Genomic DNA, 19,072 nt, shown 5'->3' with positions numbered 1-19,072 from the left:
TTAAACACCAACCCAATGATTAACATTTGCAATTACAATTCCCAACTCTTGTACAGTAAGAAAAGTTTAATTTTACATAATCTTCAACTAAATCTTAAAGTAAACTAATCAAAGATGAAAATTACAATTACAATTAATCAAATTGAATGGCTAGTAAAGCCAAATCAACTTGATTAAAGTAAGAATTCAAGATTCTTGCTTTAATCAAGTTGATTTGGCTTTACTAGCCATTCAATTTGATTAATTGTAATTGTAATTTTCATTCTTGTGGGATTATATATAAATATATGATACAATGGCATCTTTTCTCTCCATTCTTCTACTATTTTGGTTGAAAACGGGGCACAAGCTGGAAAGAAAAAGAAAAATTACATAAAAATATCACGAGGCCATGATACTCCAGCTATATCTGCAACTAGCAACTGATGACAAGAAAGAGGAGCTTGCTAAAAAAAAACTGGACACAAACTGCATGACAAACCCAAATGAGTCAAATTATCAGCAACAAAATTCTTTTCACGGTAAATATGACGAATTTGAACCAAAAATGGTAAATACATTTCTCCTACTTTGCTTCTGCTCTTAATATGGTAAAAAAAGGCGTCTCCTTTACTGACGTTGAAGTTACTCTTGTTTCTGTACAAACAATTTGAGTCATGGAAAACAACTTGTTTGCTCGTCTAATCGACAACCATTAATTCACTGGATGGATCCTTCTTGCTTCTAATCGACAAGCATTCAAGAAACTAGCATCTGACAGTAATGCACCGAAGCAGCTGAACTTAAGTTTACCTCGGGTCTTGAATTAAGAACTCCGCTGGACATCCCAACATCAATCCGCCACATGCTACAATCGTACTCACTGCAAAGAAGTCCATGATTCAAGAACTGAATCTACAAAAGTACTTTCATTTGGAGCACAAGAACCAAATTGCACAGAAGAACGATTGGCGTCATACCAGTTTGCTCCCGTAGGTTGAGGAGTATGCCCCACAACCATTCCCTTGGCGCCAACTGCTTGTAGCGTCTGTTGAAGAATATAATTTATCTGAAAGATGATTTAAACAAGTCAGTACAAGACAACATTCAGGAGGACAAGAACTCAATCTTGAACCCCAATCTCGTTGGAAGAAGAGGACCGATTTATATGATATCGAAACAACCAAGGATTTCCTAGATATTGTCCAATGCAGTCAATGAAATCTGCTGGCGGTTCTTTTTAATTCTAATCGAGTTATTTTACCCTGAGTATTGAAACAACTGAATATGAAAAGGGAACCAAAACATTGTCATTGACATGCCTGGTTAATCTGATAGTCATCTAAATCTGATGAATCTCTCGAGTACAAGCGGTTCCAAACTACACTGTCATATCCCCTGGTGGCGATGAAAGGGAGGGAAGTGTGGGTTGTCATCACTCTCAACAAGGCCTCTCATCCAGTCAGATACTTCCCTGTTCATCCTCTCCACTCCGTATGCAAGTGTAGAAGGATCAATACTCCTGTCAGGCGATGCAAACAAGAAATATATAAGCTTCTTCTGTAAAAGTTTGAACAGCCATTGACACCAGAAAACCGCTTTGTTCAGATTGTAGTACTATTTTACCATGTTGAGGAACAGGACCACCGTGACAGAAGACCCAGTCATTAACCTTAAGAACAACAGCATGACGTGCTAACTCGCATGCCAGTGGACCTCCTGGCCTTAGAAGGATTGATCTGGCAATCACGTCTTTTTGCTTCTGTCCTAATATTCGGAAAACTTTATCAGAAGAAACATTACGAAATAGTGACGGGAAAAGAATAATAAGTGAAACAGTGGATTTCAGTACCCTCACTAGATTGCATGGACCCAATAATTTTGGGGCATTTTCCTCTCTTCCTTCATCCTTTTAGAGACACCAACCCAGCCAACAAAAGCTTCTTCCCAGTCATCTCGGTTGTCATCCAAGTAGTCCAGGAAATCAAGACACTCATCAAATCCTCCAGCATCCATGAATCGGAATTCCCCTTCCATATTGATAGTCTGGTGATTCCCATTGACATCCAACATCACAGAGAACACCGTCAAGATTACTAACTAGGAAACAATCTACATACACAATTCTCAAAATTACATCAAAATATATTTTTATTGAAGACGAAGTTTTTATGATTAATGCCGTATAATGGATTCTCATCTTTCAAACCAATCGATATGAAAACATTGTATCGGAATGGCTAAACTAATTCTTTTACTATCAAATCAGGGTGGAAATTCAGTGTAATTAAACCATCAAATACATTTATCCAATACCAACAATGAAGATATTCTGATTGCTACACAAACCTGAAAAACTGCTCCGCTTTCAGCTTTTGCCTGTATATCCAAGGATCTCAGCAACGACAAAATCGCTATTTCATCTTCACCTCGATCAAGTATATCTCCAAGCTGAATCAATACCTAAATCAAATAAAGAAAACAAAGTTATCCTCACGTTCTTCAAAAGTTGCTAGCTTTCACAACAGAACGACAAAATATGTGCCTGGTGAAGACAATTGCAAGAACCTTAAGTGTTCCGAACTATATCAATGAAAGGTATACCGTTTCTCCACCAGTCCATACGTCTTCACCATCAGGACTCAACACACCAGCCGTCTCAAGTGCACATCTTGTTTGGCCAAGGTCTCCATGAAGATCCCCAACTGTATATACACAAGCCCATAAAAGCACAAATATTTGTGAATAATGCTACAATGGTAAGCCTACGAGCCGAACCTGATATCGAAAACACTAAAGATAGTGCTGATCACACCAAACATGTTAGCAAGAACCTGTTCATAATATCAGATATCCAATTCCAACATTGGCATGTCTTCAGGCCAATACATACCAAATTACAATGGACAGTCAAAGACTTAATATGTGCTAAATTGCAGCCATTACTAAGAGTTTCGACACAGCGAATGTTAGATCCCACATCGTCCAGGGGAGTGGATCCTTTATGCCTTATATGTATATTCTCATCTCTACCTAGCACGGGGCCTTTTGGGAGCTTATTGGCTTCGGATTCCATCGGAACTCCGAAGTTAAGCGAGTTCAAGCGAGAGCATTCTCAGGATGGGTGATCCCTGTGAAGTTCTCGTGTGAGTTCTCAGAAACAAAACCGTGAGGGCGTGGTCGGGGCCCAAAGCGGACAATATCATGCTATGGCGGAGTCGAGCCCAGGATGTGGTGGGGGCCCGGGCTGGGATGTGACAATTTTGTATCAGAGCCAATCCCTGGCCGAAAGTGTGCCGACGAAGACGTCGGGCCCTTAAGGGGGGTGGATTGTTAGATCCCACATCGCCTGGGGGAGTGGATCTTCTATGCCTTATATGTATATTCTCATCTCTACCTAGCACGAGGCCTTTTGGGAGCTCATTGGCTTCAAATTCCATCGAAACTTCAAAGTTAAGCGAGTTCGGGCAAGAGCATTCCCAGGATGGGTGATCTCCTGGGAAGTTCTCATCTGAGTTCCCAGAAACAAAATCGTGAGAGCGTGATCTGGGGCGTGATCGGGGCCCAAAGTGGACAATATTGTGCTATGACGGAATCGAGCCCGGAATGTGGACATAAAAAAGAAACCCAGAATTCCTTCTCTCTCAGCTAGGTATTTGGGAATATTTTTCTGTGATAGTATTCGAGCTCTCGAAAAGGTGGATTGTCATTGCTTTGTCATGAATGTTCTTTTCGAAAAAGACTAGAAACTAAAGAAAATGAAACTTGTTTCTTTTGCTCTTTTCTTCACTTAATTTTCTAGACTTAAGTTTCGAAATTGAAAATTTCCAAACAAGATAGAAAATCGTAAGTTGAAAATTTCTCATACAAATTTCTAACAAGCTTTTTAACAATTGATCTTTGAAGGTATATACCAAAGATCAAATAAGTTGATCTTTGAAGGTTGAATTTGAGTAAGTAAACAAATTATTTTCTCTATATTTTAAACAGATAATTAATATCAATTGAGGTTTCAATATCATAAACATCTTGGAAACCAAGTTTTGAGATGTTATATATCGGAGGCTAGTGAATGCAAAGTTGCAAACGCTTCATCCTCGTTTTCTCTCACAACTCAACAAAAAGCGTAAGAGTAAAATGCATACTAAAAAAATGTCAGATGTCAGACATCCCTCAAGATATGTGCTATCACTTAGACGGTACGGATTGTGCTTTGAACCATGCATTTACTCTGACCAACTGACCATTTCTATAGATAATTTGAATCATGATGATCTACCTTTACTACTAGTGTGAAACGTCGAGTAGTAGCTATGTGGTTTAGATATCACCAACAATCGAAGCATATTTCATGGGTGGGACTTTATATGTATTAGGATTAAAAGAAGATTGGATTAACTAATAATTTTTTTAATAAGAGGTTTTATGTTTAATTCTTGTCAAAGGTGAATTTGAACCACATTATTACTAACCTATTGTGAGGCTTAGTCCACTCACCCACTTTCTTAGTGTAGACAACGTCGTTTATTTAAAAAAAAAAATCATTTTTTCTTCTGTTGAGAAATTAGATAGAGTACATAGGATTTAGATTAAAAGAATTTCTATATAAAACGGACAGTGGTGGCAAAAGCTTCATGTGAATCGAAAATAGTTGAGTTAGGTTTGGCCCAGTATTGTGTTCTGGACTTAACCCACAGCAAACTAGCTCACCTCCCTTTTATTTTCCAAAAATAAAATAACCCTATTGGGCTCTAACGGGTGAGATTGCCCAAAGCACTAAACCGAATGGCTGCTTTCAAAATTTCACCCAAGTCAAATAAATTTGAGTGGGGGCGCACTATCCACAAGTCATTTTTAACTTAGTGCACACTTCTTTTAATTTCTGACCGTCAGACTAAATGAATTAAAGAAAATTAAATGACATAATTTAAAAATGGGTATGTAGAAGTAAAAATGGGTATGTAGATAGCATCATCCATTTGAGAAAAATAATTGGGTGTTCAGAAATTATTGAATTTTCCAATTTAAAATTGGCCTATACACTTTGAGCTTGGTTTAGAATTGGTCTCTAAATTAAAAACTCGTTAATTAGGGTCCTTGAATTTAACAAAACGTGTTTTATTTAATCCAACACTTGATACGAAATTATGAATGCAAGAGTCACTCAATCACACAAACATTCACATGCCAATAAAATAAGAGCTAGCATATCTAAATCGTCCAAACCAATCATTTTGAATAAATTTGAATGGAGGGACAAACGGTGGGCTCCCAAAGACTGCAGGATCATTCACTTTCGAGATTGAGGATAGACGCTTTGCGTTCTAAATTGTTCTACTTTGAAGAGTTAAAATTACTTAATCCTCATTATTTAAAAAAAAAAATCACATTAGATTGGATGGAACCTTATGCATTTACCCACTAGCCAATCTTTAAATTAGCCATGCAATAGGAATATTTTAGTAGTGCCATTCTCATGTAATTGAAGAAAATATTAATTGACATATTCAGAATCATGTCAAAGTAAACTAGGACAATTTTCACACGTGGTGAAACTGTTAATCATATGAGATCGCATGATTAAAACTAAGAAAATCTCGTACTTTTGTGAGAAGTAGTCCACAAATGTTATGTAGTTAGACACCATACACAAATTTTTACTGTAACCCAATATAGTTTACTTTGTACAAAAATATTTTGGTAATTAACTAGTTTTTTTGTTCCTTAATTATGACTGGTAAACATTTTACTGAAATCATCTTCATTTCCATTCCGATTCCAAGTATATATATATATGCTATCCTAGTAGTACACATGTAAAACCTCCAACACTCCAACAAGAAGATGACAATTGAGTTGATGAAAAAGGTGAAACAGCAATGGAAGCCGGAAAAGAGGGCTTCAAAGAAGGGCTGCCACAATGTCTCGAGTCTCTGCAGATCAGGAAAAGGCTAACGAGATATATGCAGGCGACGATATTATAAGACTTTAAGCCCTCCCCTGCCTCTCGGCGTACAGCATAACACGGACCAATATATGTCCAGTCACACTCACTCAATTCACGTACGTAACGCATGCATATGCAGAGTCTAGGGTTTCAGAAATTGTTATCAGGGCCAGTCCCGACATCGATCCAGCTCTATATATAAAGCTGTATTGGATATATTGTGAAGAACCCTAATCGAATCTAGTGGGTTTTTACTAGCATTTATGTATCTCTTTTTTCTTGATTGGATTAGGTTATTATCGTTCCTTAATGCAGCTGGACCGTTGGTTTAATAAACCTAATTAGCAAATATACAAGGTCTATTATAGAGGTACGCGCGGTTAGAATAGTGAACCTAGATAAGGTGTATAAACATGTGTGGTTTATCATGTTTTTTAATTTGAACAAACGATAGTATCTACATTAGGGGATGGGGGAGTAGACTAAATCTTACAAGGAGCTTGCCATTGTATAAATTTGGTGTGTGGTTTATAATGTTAATAAACCTATTATGAAGGGTAGTAAACTTACGGGTAATGTAGCTAATGTTAGGTAGATTAAATTTGCAAACTAATTGATGCGTTACCGATAAGAAACACTTAAGTAATAATTCAATTATCAACTTTTGTGTCAGTTAGTTACAAAATTTAATCTCCCTAGCATCTTTGTAATGTGATAAACGTATCCATATAGTTTCTAACTGTGATAAAGGGTAGTAATCCATTAATTAGGTTCCAAATTTGATAAACCTATCCATGCTAGACATAACCATGCGAAGATGGCTATACGAATTAGTGCTATCCCATGTTATCATCCTACTTGGTGTAGTATGGTTTAAACTTTTCCTTATTAATTACATGCTACAAAATGTTCAAAAGCACCATAACATCAAGAGTGCACATTAAATAACGGATGGTGCAAGATGCACTAAAAAGGGAGCAAATTAATTGTACTTGAAAAAGTTGTAAACATACACCCTAAAAAATAGGCCAAGTCATCGTTATAAAATAGAACAATTGCTTCGTTAGATCATAAATTAATAAATCTAAAATGATAAGTGAAATCTCCAACACTAATAATTGACTACATAGTTGATCTTATATCTAATTATCTCACTGTATATTGTTACGGGAAGCTAGCTTTTGCTTGTCGGCTACTAAACATTGTTTATTTTAAATCTTGCTATATTATAAAAGATTAGTCTCTTATTTGTAACAAGGTTTATTGTTAAAGTTTATTGAAATTCTAAATCTATTTTTGAAAATGTGGTCCAAAGATCTTAGTGACAATCCATTTCAAGAAAGACGGCTCTCTAATCATGGGAAAAGTAGTCAAATAATGCCATCAAAAGATATCTTACATATTTCTATTATACTTTGGAATATTGTACAATGATAGGATTATTAAAAAGTTTAATTATTATTATGTGGTACGATTGAGAAAACCAAAAAATAAGGGTATATAGTATATGAATGGGAGTTTGACTATGAGCGTCTTGACTCTTGATATGCATGGGGCACTGCATTAGTCCAGCAAGGCCACGGCCATGAATTTGAGGGCAGAGAAGGGGGGACCCGGTGCCTGATCCAGAGCAGTCGAGTGGGAGAGCAACAAATGTAAAGAGACTGTTGGGGCGGAGTCGAGAGATTTTTCATTGTGACGGAAACACGAATAATACATCACATGTTTTTATGTAAATGGTAAGAAATTTTATTTTTTGAGTTATTAACTTTTTAACACATATATCCCACTATTTATATAGTAACACGTGATGTACCATCTTATATAACGGTCATACTGAAAAATTTCTAGACAAAGCCCTCTGCTTGACCTAGTTTATCAAAAGAAGATTTATAAATTTATTTTTAATACATTGTCACTGAAATTGCTTAGCAGTTGAACTTTGTTATATAGAAGCTAGGATAAATTGTTGACAGGATATCATGATGTTTATGTCAAAAATTACACCGTTTTGGTGATTAGGGATAACCATTCTGGACTTAAGCTGTAGGCTTATATTCGATACAAATAAAATGCCAACCGTGAGGATGTGAACAAATCTCACATTGGATTTTACTATACTTTGTTTGTCCTTATAAAGAGTAGTTGAGCTACTCTTGTATTGTCAAATAATTTTGTACTGAAATCTTAATTTTATTTATAATATTCAAGAAAGTTACACATATATGAAACCCAACTGTCACACTTACTACACATCACCAAATTCTCCACATGTAAGTTGGATCATACTTATTTAACCATTAAGTTCTTTGACTAAAAAAAAAAATTTATTGAGTTGAAACACTCATGCACCTATATAATTTTCTCCAACTTAACGACCTATATATAGATGAGATTTAGGCATGATGGATCTCAAGTATAAGTTAATCTCAAAACTCTTCGCAATTAGTAGTGGACTACCTATAAATTGTAGAAAATTGTCGTACTCTACTCTTCATATTTTCCTTAACTTGTATGGAGTAATTGTTCTACTCTAATCTTGTCATTTTTTTTTAGCTTTGTATGGAGTAATTGTTGTACTCTAATCTTGACATTTTTCCTAGCTTGTATCTAGGGGTGGTTTCAATTTCATTCGGTTCATTATTTTACCAAAACTGATATTACTTTCAATTCAATTTTCTTCGGTTTTTGTTCAATTTGGTTTGGTTTTGATTTTTTTTTTTACGGTTCAGTTTCATCTAGTTTTTCTAATAAAACCTAAAAATTGGTTTAAAAAATAAAAACAATAATCTGAAAAATCATAGCAAGGAGGAGCTTAGTGTTGGCATTTAGCTCTCGATTTATTCGAAACCATGTGTTCATAATATTATAAAAAAAAAATTATTTGAACTCATATAACATCTCTTTACACTTAATTTAAACTTTAAATATGAATTATCTTTTTTACCCTATTACAAAATTACCATTAAACACAAAATGAAATTAACAACAAAACTAAAATTTATCATAAACTCACAATCAATAATCAGACCCTACCATTATGCCATTTTTATCCTACGTCCTATTCAAAATTGATTATCTTGATGTGCTTCATGCCACTGTGACATGTTTCCTATGGCCTTTTATGGAAGGGGTCAATCGTGTATCTGTCAGTGCTAGTCTATAGAACAATGGTTGTGGGGTTTTGTCTGTCACATCTTGTATTCCGCTATTTCATCATGTATTGTTCTTGTGTCCATTTAGCATTTTATATGCAGTTTCATGGTTCTTCATTCTTGTAGAAGGGATTTCATTGTGTCCTAGGATTTTCTTTTCATTCCTTGATTATTGTTTAATTTGTTTTTTTTTTAAAGCTTTCGAAACTGTTCACTTTTAGAGAGAGGCTACAGTAAGTGAGTGATGAATTAGCCAATTAAGCCAACGAGCCAATTACCTCTTTGAATGATCGTTCACATATTGTTCTCTTCATACCTTGAATGATTTGGAGAACATTGATTTTGGTTTTTTTTTTCCTTTTTAAATGAGTGTAAAGATAAATTTATTTATTAAATTAGGTTTGTAAGAGTAGCTCAGGTTATATGGGTTCAAATAATTTTTTTTTAATATTATACAAACCAATAAATACACATGTTTGTATCATACTTCACTAACCTCGAAATTACCAAGTATCGGTTAACTTTATACCTTCAAGGCACATTGAAAGATTCGTGTTAAGAGACCCGTGCCGAAGCACAAGAATATTTTTATAATGAGAAGGCCAATCACAATGAGACACATGTCAATGTTAGAATAAAGCTCATAGGCCTCGTTTGGCAGCACAGACTGTACTGACTATTTCTGTCGTATAGGATAAATAGCCACTGAATAGTACTGATTAAATTAGTCGGGCGTTTGGTGAAGTATCGGACTAATGATCGTATTATTTATACTGTGTTTGGTACTGAACCGGATAAGAAAAGGGAGGTTACATCATTGATATAATCTCAATCAGTTCAGTGTAAGTTACATCATTGATAGAAGGCAAGTCATTAGCTGCCAACACAACTTGCATAATAAGAGGCAATCATGTGAAAATGCTCAGCAAGGCAACTCATGCACAAAGCATTCATAATAAATTTCATGCCTTTTGTTATTTGGTAGGAAGAAACAAGTTTGGAAAATACATGTTAAAGAACCAGATGCATTGAACATAAGAACAAGATTTGACAGTAAACATGTGTCCCACGCCAGAGTAATTCTCTTCCAAATGGTAAAATACCCAAAATAATACCATAAATATTTACAGACTTATAGAAATATTTACTATAACTTATCAAATCCGACCCTCCATACGAACCCACTCATCGATTCACCAACCAAAATTAAAATCCCAGATTGAATATTTTCAATGGTAATAAACCAACAGGCTCCTCGTCGGAGCCTAGATCCGAATTGCTATCCGCGTCCTCGTCGGAGCCCAGCTCCCTTCCTCATCAAAACCCAGATCGGAAGGATTCGAATCATCATCTTCCTCCTTCAACCAATGGAAGGTTTTGTTGTCACTTGTCAAATATCGAAGGCGAACGGATGAGGTGGGAGGTGTGTGTGCGTGTGTAAGGAGGAAGGAGGAACAGAGAGAGAAAAGAAGAAGAAGGCGAAGATGAACTTGGGATCCAGACAAGAGAGTGCAGGCGATGTGAGAAAGTGGAAGGAGAGTGCTGCGAGAGAAGGAGAGGGACGAAGAAGAGATAGAGAGGGACGAAGTAAGCGAGGAGAGCCATTCTACCCGACTAAATTATCCGAAGGTTTTGGTTAGGATAAACAAACGGGCAGGAGGTGTATAAAATAAGTGGACCCGGATTAAATAATCTGATGCTTATTTAATACGAAGCTCACCAAACATTCGTTTTGTACTATTAATACTATCCAGTGGTCTTATACCGTGTGCCAAATGAGGCCATAGAGTCCTATAGAGGCTCTTCTCAATTATAAAAGGAGATCATTTTTCTACACTTAATCTCTAATGTCATTATTGTACTTAAACTCGTCATTAGAACTCACTAATAAAGATTATGCTTGAACATATGTATTGTGTAAACTCTTAACTACTAAATTACTAATAAAATTTTCTCTACACTCGTGGATGTAGCCCAACTTAAGGTGAATCACATACATCTTGTGTTTTCTTCCTTATCTCTTTACATACTCATCTACACTTAGTGACCAGAACTTGGTCCTCCGCGCCATAATCATCCTCGAAATTCAAATCAATCCTGATAACCCCATTCTTATCCTCTTCTGAATCAGTCACAAACCCAACTAGCCTCACACAATCCTGTGTAAGCATCATCATCAGCCTACTTAAACAGAAAGTTTCCTCACCAAATTCAGACCCACAAACCCTCATCCCTACAAAGAAATCATCGTATTTGGATCATCAATCCCATCGCAATCCAAACAATACCCAAAATCTCGTCGCCACCAATTGCTCTCTTCTTCCTCCGCCACAAGATCACACGCCACCTCACTCGTGAAATCCTATCTCTCTCAAGTATGTGTTTTTATATGAGGGAGGCTTATAAAGGAAGGGATATTTATTTTTTTTTTTTTTTAAATGGGGATTACTTGTGGTGCTAACACCACATTGAACTTCAATAGTTGGAAACGTCTATTTTTCAAGTTGCACCTTATAGATCCTTGTTGCAAAATATTAGCTAAATCGAAAATATTTAAGACATATAATTGAGACTTACAAAATAGATAATTCGAATTGTTGAAGTTTGATGTGAATTGGATCCACAACTAATCCTTATTTTTTGAAAAAAAAATGAGAATTTCTTTGGATTAAGGGCTTGTTGCATGAGAGAGAAAGAGAAAGAAATCAAGAAGTCGTACACAAAAAAATAAGATGGGAGAAGAGAGAGAAAAGAGAAGTTGTAGAGGAAGAAGATAGGAGGGACACGGCAGGGGATGAAAAGAGATGATGGAAGATAAGTTAAGGTTTTTAGAATTTTTTAGACTTTTTAAGAGCTTTGGGATTATGTAGGCTTGTGTTGACTTAGAATTGGGCTTGAAAAATGAATACTCATCTTAAATAAATAACTTATATTTTATTTGGTCTGGTTTCTAAATCTCTAAAATCAAAATCGAACCAATAACTTTTGGTTCGATTCTATTTTTTCTAAGTTTAGTTTGGTTTTATTTCGATTTTTTTTCATTGAACAATTTTTTTTTCTTCTTTTTCCGAGCCCAACTCTACTTGTAACATGAAACACCCTGACCCAGAATGTCCACCTGGACTCCGAATATAGCTGTGCTGGCTGACACCAGGAGGATGACGAAGCCGTAAAGTGTAGTGATGTGGAAAATGTGAATAAATGTCTAAAAGTGCCTAATATAAGAGTGCGCTTGTGAGTGGGAATGAACTCATTTAACACGTGATGTCAGAGCATAAGTAAAGTATAGTAAGGTAGGATAAGAATTATATCATCAAAGGTAGCCACCTACACTGAGATTTTCCAAAAATCCTCGTTGATACGAAAACTCAGCACTAAAACCTGGAGGGGCAAAAAACAAGGGTGAGTGGGCCTGAAAATAAAGCTTTGTAAAAACCGTTTTGAAAACATAATAACCCTTCGCTGTAAAACAAGTATGTTTCCAAAATATACATACTACGCATAGTAAGAAATACTTCCATAGCCTGCAATATCTCAAAAATTCAATATGGCACAATATTTCGTAAGTAAACAAATGACGTCCGTAATTGCATAATCTTGCATAAACAAATATATCATATCAAGTGCTCATCGACACATGCTAACACACAAGTTCATGCAGAGATATTCTGATATAAACATAACTGGGTGTAACAATGATATACGTTATAGTACTACAATCACGTGAAGACATGTGCTATACGCAGAACATACGAGTCCCAATTGCCTACAACAATCTAGGACAAGATTGGCACGTACAATGGATCTAAAGTGAGCGTACAGTGCGATGTGCACATACATGTGAAAGAATGGCCTTGGCTCGGGGTTGGAACTAACACCAGTGCAGCAAATGATGAACATATAACATAAACATAGTCATGCCACAGTGATTCGATAACTTTAGTCAATATAACATTATTCATAGTTGTAAATTTAGGTAAAGCATCCCGTAAAATTTATAACGATTTACTAATTCTCATCGTTACGTCATTTACCATAAACGTTAGTTTAATTACAGCAGTCATAAAGAAAATTCATTATTAGATGCATATATGGAAACTAAACATATATATGTATATATCAAAGAAAAGACCCACTCATAGATCATGTCGTCAAGGCGAACCCGCTTTGCGGGCATCGAAGGTCCTTGCGATGCGTTTCACGTAGAAACGAGATCATTTATATAAATATAGCATACTAACATAATTAGACGTTTTTGTACAAAGTACGGCTAATAAAGGAACTATATTAAAATGGTCAAATTTCAAAAAACGGACATTAGATTCTGATTCGGCACGTCGAGAAACCTAAGGAGGGACCTCGGGTTCTTCCACTTGCCGCCGCACGCGCCACCATAACTCGACAACCCGATAGGCCACGCGCTGAGTTGAGTTGCTGGCGCCGCCATGTACGCTGACAAAGCACAGTACCTCCAGGACACGTGTCGATACTTATTAGAAGCCCAATCATGGTCCATGTTGGCCGGGAATTTGGTCTTAAAATGGTCGGATGGCTATGGTCCCAAATTTTCCAGAAATCTGGAAAATTATCCCCTTTGTCGAAACAGCTTCTAACCCTAACAAAAAGCATCCAAACCTTGAGATCGTCCACTAATGATGAGAAGGGTAAAGGGAAGAGAGGTCTTAACACTTACCTTGGTTGGGATTCATGGAAACTTACCAGGAATCCATATCCAAAAATGAGCTATGCTTGAGCTCCAAGGCTCAATTCCAGTAACCCAAACTTGGGGCTAAGTTTGTAGGGATGAGATGATCTATTATGATGGTGCGATGGTCTGAAGTTTGCTGGCATGGCGAAGGGTTTGTGTGGTGGTGGTGTCCAGGTGGTTGAACTTGCACAAAAGGAGAGTTGACAAAGGTGAACTCGCCTGGTTTAATGGTAAGTGGTGATGGCTTGAGAACTCGCTGAGGTAGTGTTGATGATGATGACCCGTGTTGCTGCACCTTCTGTGCAGTGCATATAGCTTAGAGAGGGAGGGTTCTTTGGTTTACAGAGAAGAGAGAGTTTGAAAGGGAGAGAGAGTGTGTGTGCTCGAGAGAAGAAGAGAGAGTGAGAGCAGTAGATAGGAAACAGAGAAGAAGACACAGGGAGGGAAACATGGGAGAGATGGAAGGAATGGGGGCGTGGGCCCCACTTGGTGCACAGCCCAAGGACAAAAGACAAAAACAATTTATCCCTATAAACGTGAGATTACTAAAACGCCCTTTACGAACATAAGTCCGTAAAATCTCCATCGTAACTCTGAATTCGAATATGCTTGTGCCTATATGTTCGTATCGTCGAGTACTTAGAGAATATGGTAAAATAGCAACTCGTACGCATCCCAAAAAGGCGGTCAACGAAAGTCAACAGTCTCGCCTCTAGGGACATTTTTGTTAATCCACTCTTTTAAAATTAATAAAATTGTAAAAGTATGGACGGGTTGTCACACAACAAGTCAACTTCTACTAACATAAGAGCATTTCCACTTGGGTTCAAATTGACATTTTTCAATTTGCTATATTTGCCCCCAAACCAACAAAATTGGCTCTAGCAGTGTAAAAAATGGAAGACAGTTGATGCGCTCCACCATGCCTGACTCCTTGCTTGGTGGATCTCAGCCTGACCAACTGCCAACGGACAGTGGTGACGTGGCTTGTTGGATTTCAAATGGTGTTAGTATCCAACAGTTTATATTACCATCTTGTGTACCAATCACACTGAAAAATCTCTCATGTAGCCTCTTTTTTCTCTCTTTCCTCATGAGACCTCTCTCTCCATGTTTTCTCTCTATCTCCTCTCTTTCTTTCTCTCATTTTTCAAGTGACCTCTTTTTTTCTTGGGAGTTTTAACAAAAAACCCATGATACTGTTCACTTTAACGAAAAACCACAATTTTACACTACAAAGTCAATCCTGGTACTATTCACTTTACCCTTTATTTTGTCCTTATTATTAAAACTCAAAATTTTCAAATTATTTTCATTAGTTTTCTTTTTTTTCTTCCTTTATCTAGGGGTGGGCACGGTGCGGTTCGGTGCGGTTCCACCCCTAAATTGGAACCGGAACCGAAATATATTAACGGTTCGATTCAGTGCGGTTCCACTTAAATTTATGACTAGAACATTACGGTTCGGTCTACACCGGTTCCGATTCGGTTCTTGCCGGTTTACGGTTCCTAATAATAAATTATTTGAACACCAAATCATTATGCATTCAAATACATCTTCTAAAACTGATTACATAAAGTTGCATACAACACATCTTTTTTAATGCAAATGTCTTTGGTAGTGGCACCAAGTCAACAAAAAAAGACAACAAAAATACATATGCACTGGTCAATCAGTCAACAAACAAAAAAATGATGAAACAAATTGCAAGTTTTCAGACTTCAGAGAGCAAGCAAGAAGCAGCAGCTCCTGTACACAATTTGTCAACCTATTTTTCAACCTATTATACCATGACATGTGTGTGTATATATAATTTATTTATTTATTATTAATAAAACGGTTCGGTTCGGTTCGGCCGGTTCTTGGTCATTCGAAACCAGAACCGGAACCGGTTTGAACGGTTCGGTTCGGTTTTTCACTCAAAGTTGACTTTTCCGGTCAACACAGTTTTTTTCGGTTTTTTTTCTTACGATTCGATGCGGTTTTGCGGTTTGGCGGTTTTTATGCCCACCCCTACCCTTATCAAATTTATCTCTCCTCTTTCACCTAGCCTTCTTAATTTCTCTCTCCACTCTCACATGTGAGTCAACTTTATTTTATAAAGCTTGACTAATTCTCAAATGTTAAATATTTTAGATACTGAAACCTCAACTAATATTTTAAAAAGAATGATTGTTTTCCAAAAAATATATAGAAATAGTGACTATTTCTCAATAAATATTTTTAAAATAGTGATTATTTCTCAACAAATATAAATATTTTTAAAATAATAATTTTTTCTCAATAAATATTTTTAAAATAGTGATTGTTTCTTAATAAATAAATAAAAAGTTTATGGAATGAAGATAAAAACAAACATACAATATATTGTTATGTACTTAACATGTAAATTATGTACTTAACATGTAAATAAAGGGAGGGTGATGTGATAAAAGAGAAAATTTTCATCACACATACCCAATTATTTATATAGTGACATGTGGTGTATCATCCCGTGTATTGGTCACACTGAAAAACCTCTCCTCACAATAAGCTAGCAATAATATGGTTTAAATTCGTTTTTGACGAGAATCAATGTTCATTTTATCTTAACTATTAAATAAAGTTATTTGAATGCTTTAGGTTAAAAATTAAAGTTTCGAAGTTTTTTTATTAGTTTTTCTTTATTTTTTATACAACAAGAATCCATCATTTTGTGTGAATAGTGTTTTTAATAAATATATTTACACAACTTTTAGGTTGTATTTTATTTTATTATGTATTAAAAAAATATTAGTGAATAATTGTCGCATCCCGGCCCGGGGTGGATCACTTCCTGGGCCTGCTCCACCACCGTAGCACGATATTGTCTGCTTTGGGCTTACCATTCCCTCACGGTTTTGTTTTTGAGAACTCATGAGCAACTTCCCAGTGGGTCACCCACCATGGGATTGCTTTAGCCCCCTTCTCGCTTAACTTCGGAGTTCCTACGGAACCCGAAGCCAGTGAGCTCCCAAAAGGCCTCGTGCTAGGTAGGGATGTGAATATACATTTAAGGATCACTCCCATGGGCGATGTGGGATGTCACAATCCACCCCCCTTAGGGGCCTGACGTCCTCGTCGGCACATTTCCGGCCAGGGATTGGCTTTGATACCAATTTGTCCCATCTCGGCCCAGGGCGGATCACTTCCCGGGCTCGCTCCACCACCGTAGCACGATATTGTCCACTTTGGGCTTACCATTCCCTCACGGTTTTGTTTTTGGGAACTCACGAGCAACTTCTCAGTGGGTCACCCATCATGGGATTGCTCTAGCCCCCTTCTCGCTTAACTTCGGAGTTCCTACGGAATCCAAAGCCAGTGAGCTCCCAAAAGGCCTCGTGCTAGGTAGGGATGTGAATATACATTTAAGGATCACTCCCCTGGACGATGCGGCATGTCACAATAATAATTGTCATGACAATGAAAAATGAGCGAAGTTACACAAAAGCAATTACTTTTCATAGTGAATAGTAACTAACATTGTTATCTCCTTGCCTGGACAATGGAAAACAGGTGGAAGTGCTGTAATGCATATTATTGGGTACGGAAATTTGGTCCTAACTAATTAGACCAGAAAATTATCGGTAAAAAAAAATAGGACTTAAAACTCTCTAATATTTATTACATATAAATTATGTGTTGAATTTTCACATTCTAACGAAACAACTGATGTTGTCCTCATAGAAGATCCTCATTGAACTAGCCACTAAAAATGTGGATGTTGGCCTAGATTCCCAAATCATTATTGTTAGTTTCTTTCTTTCATTCGAAAAGAAGGAACTCAAAATTGTAACCGCTCTTCAACAAAGTATTGTAACAAAATATGACTAATTTAGTAATTATATAATATTAATTCTTTTTCTAAATAATTTTGGTTCAAAATAGTATTGTAATTAAATTAAAAACGATTGCAATTAAGAAATTATTGGTTATGAGTCACATCAATCGAAAGTATACACTAGTGGGTGACAAATATAATCAAAGGAAAAAAAAGATATTGGTTTCAGCTATTGAGTGGGGTGAGGGCCATATTGGTGGTGGTGAATTACCCACACGTGGACTACTTAATATAGGTGAACAGATTTTTCAGTGTGATTAGCACACGAAATGTTACATCACGTGTTATTATACAAATAATAAGATATGTGTGTTAAAAAATTAATTACTTAAAAAATAAAATTACTCATAACTTACATAAAAATACGTAATATACCACTTATATTAATAAAAAATTTATGATATAACTGTGTTCGTTTGATATTCAAAATACTAGAAATATGCAGAATGGCTAGCTAGCTTTGATGTGACAAACGCAGACAATTACAAATGGGCGGGCTGCCAGGGTCTGCCGACTAAAGTTAGTCAAACCCTTTTTAAGAATAAAATGCTTTGTTAATCCTATACACTGCGCATGACGCCCTGCTACGTGTAAAGGTCCAGCCTCCAGCCAGACCTTTCCATATTTGCTGCCTATCTGCACCATGAACGATAGTTCGTCCAATCTTGAATCTAAAGTTGACGATGCTTCCATTTGTAAATAACCAAGATAAACTAATTCATATACACATTGACAACATGTGCCGATGTGGTAAGTGCGTCGTGCCATTTGTCAAAAAAGTGAAGTTTGACAATTATAACAAATTCATTGATAACTATTTCGTCTTATTTTTTTTTGGATATTGAGGAGAAATGCATGGATGAAAAGAAGGATATAGAGAGTGCGAGAGTGATCGATTTAAAATGTAGAAGAAATATATAAGGAAATACACACAAAATAAAAAAAAAAGAAAAAGAAAAATTATTTTAAATTGTTTTTACTTTCAAAATTTTATTTTTTATTCATTCTTTGTTTATTTCTTCATCTCTCTCTCGTTTTTCTTTATTTCTCATTTTTTAATATACTTTTCTTATATATTAGGCACCCAAAAACTATATAAAAAGACTAAAACATAAAAAAATTATCAAACGAATGTTTAAAAAAATAAGAGATATAATACCAAAATTATTGCTTAAAAGACACCTCAAACCTCAGTAATGCTTGACACTATCCACACAATTTGAAGTTGCTTTCTATAGAAGGTTCTTAAACCACACTCAAACTATATATTCATGCACTCCGAGCCTGGCCTAAAATTTTAACTTATGTATACCAATCATAAAATAGTGTTCAAATTTTCTAGCACTTGAGAAATAAAGATCTCCATTACAATCAAAATTTCTAGCACACCGAGTAGAAGCCTAGAAGGTAGAGAGACAATTTGC

General features: G+C 36.1%; 1 protein-coding gene across 1 annotated transcript; it reads right to left on the bottom strand.

Annotated features, from left to right (window-relative positions):
• Positions 1 to 447: 447 nt before the first annotated feature.
• LOC137715673 (shewanella-like protein phosphatase 1) lies at positions 448 to 1,501 on the bottom strand. Its single transcript, XM_088690276.1, has 3 exons — positions 1,302 to 1,501; positions 960 to 1,048; positions 448 to 862 (listed from the first exon to the last, which is right to left on the bottom strand). Exons 1-3 carry the CDS (start codon positions 1,413 to 1,415, stop codon positions 739 to 741), a joined length of 327 nt encoding a protein of 108 aa, XP_088546402.1. The 5' UTR covers positions 1,416 to 1,501; the 3' UTR covers positions 448 to 738.
• Between the last annotated feature and the right edge of the window lie 17,571 nt (positions 1,502 to 19,072).

The sequence above is a fragment of the Pyrus communis genome, chromosome 3 (assembly GCF_041283825.1).
Source record: "Pyrus communis isolate YQ-2024b chromosome 3, ASM4128382v1, whole genome shotgun sequence".
Taxonomy (NCBI): domain Eukaryota; kingdom Viridiplantae; phylum Streptophyta; class Magnoliopsida; order Rosales; family Rosaceae; genus Pyrus; species Pyrus communis.
This window is presented reverse-complemented; position numbering and strand designations above follow the sequence as displayed.